Source organism: Apium graveolens, chromosome 6 (genome assembly GCF_009905375.1).
Source record: "Apium graveolens cultivar Ventura chromosome 6, ASM990537v1, whole genome shotgun sequence".
NCBI lineage: Eukaryota > Viridiplantae > Streptophyta > Magnoliopsida > Apiales > Apiaceae > Apium > Apium graveolens.
In genome coordinates, this window is record NC_133652.1 from 95,931,186 (window position 1) to 95,936,360 (window position 5,175).

At 37.1% G+C, this 5,175-nt stretch overlaps 1 protein-coding gene across 2 annotated transcripts; it reads right to left on the bottom strand.

Annotated features, from left to right (window-relative positions):
- Window positions 1–1,090: 1,090 nt before the first annotated feature.
- LOC141666454 (nuclear pore complex protein NUP98A-like) lies at window positions 1,091–4,836 on the bottom strand. 2 transcript variants are annotated; one of them, XM_074472471.1, is made up of 2 exons: window positions 2,910–4,836; window positions 1,091–2,713 (listed from the first exon to the last, which is right to left on the bottom strand). In XM_074472471.1, the coding sequence occupies exon 2, from the start codon at window positions 2,707–2,709 to the stop codon at window positions 1,402–1,404; it is 1,308 nt and encodes a 435-aa protein (XP_074328572.1). In that variant the 5' UTR covers window positions 2,710–2,713; window positions 2,910–4,836; the 3' UTR covers window positions 1,091–1,401. The 2 variants fall into 2 exon arrangements, with proteins under 2 accessions (XP_074328572.1, XP_074328573.1); XM_074472472.1 differs by having other exon boundaries at window positions 3,952–4,835.
- Between the last annotated feature and the right edge of the window lie 339 nt (window positions 4,837–5,175).

Consider the following 5,175-nt stretch of genomic DNA (forward strand, 5'->3'; position numbering starts at 1 on the left):
CTTTGTGTATTTTGGATTTTAATTGCAAACCTGTTTTTCAAAGCGTAGGCCCTAATTACATTTTCGGCGGCTACCAAATTAGGGAAATTTTGACTCAAGAAAGAAATTACAATATCTTCTTCACCAACAACACTCTTATCCCTAGTCTCACTACTATCATGCATAAACTCATTATTTTCATGCAAATCTTCATTTTTAAATCTATGTTCACTAACAAAAATATCTTCATCACAATCATCAACAAGGTTAACATAATTGACATTATCATTACGTAAGAAAGTACCACTAATATCAACAACCTCACTATTGACAACATTATCACTTTTTTTCAAAGCTTTTCTACCTTCAAACCTAGCAAATATCTTATCCATAATTATAACAAGGAAAAAGCAAGAAATTGAACTTACCAAATGTAATTAGTGAGTAAAGATGAAAAAAACCAAGAATTCCCCCATATTTCCTCTCCAATTTGACAAATGTTGCACAAAAAGGAAAGTGTGATCGTTTTAGGGTTATAAATTGCAAGTACAGTCCTTCCGTTATTATTATCCGCGGAAGGGAAAGATGTTCCGCGTAAAATAAGCAAAGAAAGGCAGGGGTCCGCGTAAAAAAAATGCGGAAGGGGTATTTTTAAAAAAAAATCCTGGTCGTTGGATTGTTAGGAGACAGTGTATTGGTTAATAGCGTGACACAACAAGACCCTTAGTAAAAAATCGATTATATATAGGAAAGGATCTTATCATCAAATCAATCTACAAGGCTGGGGGAAGGAAATTTAGTTTCTTCGAGTTTCTTACTTGAATACCCAATATACAATTCTAGTTCCTTCAAATTTTCAAACACCGTATTCAAGTTTCTCTGATGACTGACAGGCCATATACAAGGGTTGCGGAAGGAAATTTAGTCTTGCTACCTTACCGCCCTTGGTTGTTTTCAAAGTGTAAAGACACAAAATGTAGGAAAGAAAAGAAGTAGCGGAGACTTCTGCAACAAACAATTAGCAGCGTTGGTACAAGAATGTCATGAACTAGACAGCTAAAACAAGTAAATTAAGCTATAAAACATGAAAATGAAATACTGTAAAAGGAAGTGCAGGAAAAATAAAAGATAAATTCATCCATTCATTTCATAATCCACAAATGAGAACAACAGAGCTATATATACTAAAACATAACAAGTAAACTTGATTCAGCTCAGACCATTCTAGTGGGCTTTGCTATTGCCGTGTGATACTGACCCAATACTCTGTGGCCCAATAATATTCTTTAGCCCATAGTCGACCCCAACTCGATTACTGTCAAATCGTGACAAATACCCCCTCTTAAAGACATCCTTGTCCTCAAGGATGAGTCCAATTTGTAAAACCTCTCTAGCAATCAAAGCTCCTGGATCAAAGACTAGTCATTGCCATGAAGGAACTATTTTCTTAGCAGCAAATGGGCTTCCAGAGAGCTCAGACAAGCCAATCTGATTATGATCCTTAATCCTTGTTCGTTCGCATTTTAAAACATGTACCATGGTCTTTGGTAGATCATAGTAAGATAGAACATGTCTCTTTTGGGTGGGAAAGATTGTGTTTATGAGGATCAAGATAATCACCACATTTCTCCTTATATCAAGTGACAATAGGGCAACACACTGCAGTAAAAACTCTTGCATCTTACGTGCTTCATAACTGGGAATTGCAATACAAAAATCAGCATTGTAAGCAATAGCCCATTCTAAACTAGATCTCTTACACACCTCCTTTATATTAAAAAAGTTCTTATCCATTTCAGAGCTTTGTTTTGACAAACTGTATTTGTAGGTCTTCAAAATCCAACTAACTTCAATATTTAAATTAAGAACTTCAAAGTTGTCTAATGTCCCACCAGGACCGTCAACCTCAGCACCATGTTCTGCTGCTTTCTTTATCAGCTTTTTTCTGTACTTGTAAATCTTTGCTGCCTTGTTCAAGCCTTGCCCAAATGGTGGTTTCTTATTCTCATCCATAGGAATTATTACCTTGCGATTTCTAAACACAATGTGTGAGTTGACATCAAGATGCTGCACGTCTGTCTCTCCCAAGAACTTAATGCGCCCATAATATTGATGCCCGACAACGAAGTCCTTCACATGGCTGCAGAAACCCGGATCAAAGCTCTCTGTTATTGCCAGCTTCTCGATTGGCGGTTGAATTAAGTAATCACTGTCTTTGAGCTTTGGCAACAAAGAAGCATCTGAAGAAACTTCCCTTCCAAAGGAATAATTACCATTAACAGGACTGGATTTCAGGCTGTGTTCAGAAGCAAAGGTTTCACCAGGAATTCCAACTTTATTTTGCATAGAACCATCCCCGAGAGGTTTAGAAAACGGCACAGAGACTTCACCATTCTCATACACATGAATAGCTTTATGCTTAATATAAAAGATATTCTCGAGGTCAATTCTTAGATTCCACTCTTCACAGGGACCCGAAACCAAAACCCCTAAGTTGTGCTTCGACACAAGCGACGCCTTCTTCCTGGATGTGGTAGTAGTCCCTTGAGCATCAGAGGAAGATGACACCACTAGACCATCATCTTTGCGATTCCAGTTTGTCTTCAGTAATTGATGTTGTTTTTCTTCTGCCGAGTGCTTGATAGGTATACTGGAAATCCCATATCTCACTGGCGCAGTTTTTGGACCTTTAACTAACATGTGAGGAACTACAGGCGGTGTCTCGGCCATACATCTAGAAGAGGATACAGCATTAAGTGTTGATATACTTTGAGGGAAATTACAAGGAACAGATGCAGTGACTGGTGTTGTAACAGAAGTACTGTATATAAATTAGGTACAGATGTAAATTTAGAGGCACATGGTGCAATTGAAGTATAGTTAAATAAATTAGGTACAGATGTAGAAGCTTCTCTTGCTGATGTACTCACAATTGAGGGGATTGGATGCGTAAACATGTTGGTTGGACCAAATATAGAGGGATACTGAGTTACTGAAATATAAGCCCCTAAGTTATCACGCTCCAAATAATAGCTCCATATCACACTGACCTCGTCAACATTCACCAAACCATTACCATTGTTGAGCAATTTCAAACCCCATATGTTTTTACTACTTTCACCTAAAACCTGAACCTTACCATACTCGTCCTCGTGTAGCTTAATAAACGTTTTATCACCATCCCCATTCCAAACCACTAAACTAAAGATTAACTTATTCAAAAACAATTCACACACTCTTACATTACCATATGTGCTTACCAACTTATACAATTTTGTTACCCAAGCAACCATATCCAAATAAGGGAATTCAACAATTTCTATTACGCTATGTACCATCCCTTTAGAAGGCTGAAATAATTGCAGTCTAAAATTTTTAACAAAATCAGCCCTTTTGTTTCCATCATACCGAACTTCACTCTTTTTCTTATAACTCCTTTTCCTACAATGCTTACCATGTTCATCTTCTTAAAAATTTTAAATCAGAACCTTATCAAACTTGATAAGTTGTTGAGAATATATTTTTATATTCTTTTCGCACATCACAACAGGCAAGACAATAGAAGATGATAACCAAGTTTTATCTATTTTCACTCTCTTAGGACTATCATCAAACATTTTAAGGGATGACTTTGCAGGTTGTATCGATTGTGACTTGTTTAAATCCTCACTCCTATCATAGATTTTTTTTCTTCACATCATTTACGTCTCTTCCAGAACTCACGTCAAACACTCCATGGTCGTACTTCAAATTTTTCGCTAATGTTTCCTCTGTGTGTTTAGCAGTGCAAAAATGTTTCTCAGTTGAAACATATTCCTTGTCAGGACTTTCATCAAACATGTGGGGAGCAGATATATCAAATTGTGAAAAATTTAAATGGTCTAAATTCTCACTTGCACAATCCACTGTTCCCTCTACTAAACCCATATTATCCGGCCTATCAACAATTGCAAAATGAGAAGGCGGACTTACCAGCTTTGAGGACAACTCGTTAAGTATCCTTGACGAATTTGCAAGTCTCTCCCCCATCTTCTCAAGCATTTCAACGAGTTCCATTGGATGATAATTATCATTCGTAACATTGGGATCAGACACCGGTGGATCGAGACTTTCTTCGAATGCCTGAGTCACAATTACTTCCGGTTGTTGTTCAAAGATAAGCCCACACTGAAATTGTTGAGTATGTTCTGGATGTTGATAAAGATTGAGGTCATAATATAGATATAGATCAGGAGGTGTTGAAGTAGTGGAAGGTGTTGGAGCTGTGGGCGGTGGTTGAAAATGATGGTAGACAGGTGGTGGTGGTGTATTATAGAAATTGGAGCTATGAGATGGATAATAGATCGGTGGTGTATGATCTGGTGGTGTCTGAGGTGGATGGTAAATATATGGAGGTGTTGGCGGTGGTGTATACTGGTAAGAAGAGTAAAAATAAGGGTTTTGAAAGAGGTTTGAAGAGTAGGAAGGGAAAGGAACCGTGTAAGCCATGTCCGAGAAATCGGAGGCTCTGATACCATTTGTCATGAACTAGACAGCTAAAACAAGTAAATTAAGCTATAGAACATGAAAATGAAATACTGTAAAAGGAAGTGCAGGAAAAACAAAGATAAATTCATTCATTCATTTCATAATCCACAAATGAGAACAACAGAGCTATATATACTAAAACATAACAAGTAAACTTGATTCAGCTCAGACCATTCTAGTGGGCTTTGCTATTGCCGTGTGACACTGACCCACTACTCTGTGGCCCAATAATATTCTTTAGCCCATAGTCGATCCCAACTCAATTACGGTCAAATCGTGACAAAGAACATTCTAAAGCAGTTTCCAAGAAGCTGGAGAAGTTAGAGAAGACCTTAGAAGGGTTTAAGTATTCCGTTTTTTATTTCCACACTTGTTATAAGGCTTAAATCTCAAAGTAGTCACTCAAGTGAATGACATATATTAAAAAACTCATTCAATCTAGTTGATAGTAATGATACTCCCGTTAATTCCCCTCATTGACTTGACGAAAAGAGGGTTGATTTTAACAGAAGCGACAGGTGGAAAGGTAGATTACATGTGAAAGGTCCTCCCCAAGTTACAGCTGGTGGTGTAGTAGATCGGTGTAGTAGATCGTTTCAAATATTTTTAAATTCAAATCAAGTTTAACTATTAGAAATCAAAATCTTACATTTTAATTTCGTTAAAAAA

What these genes read in the sequence shown, in the direction of transcription:
- LOC141666454 (XM_074472471.1), bottom strand. Translation starts at nt 2,709, where the DNA reads ATGGCCGAGACACCGCCTGTAGTTCCTCACATGTTAGTTAAAGGTCCA.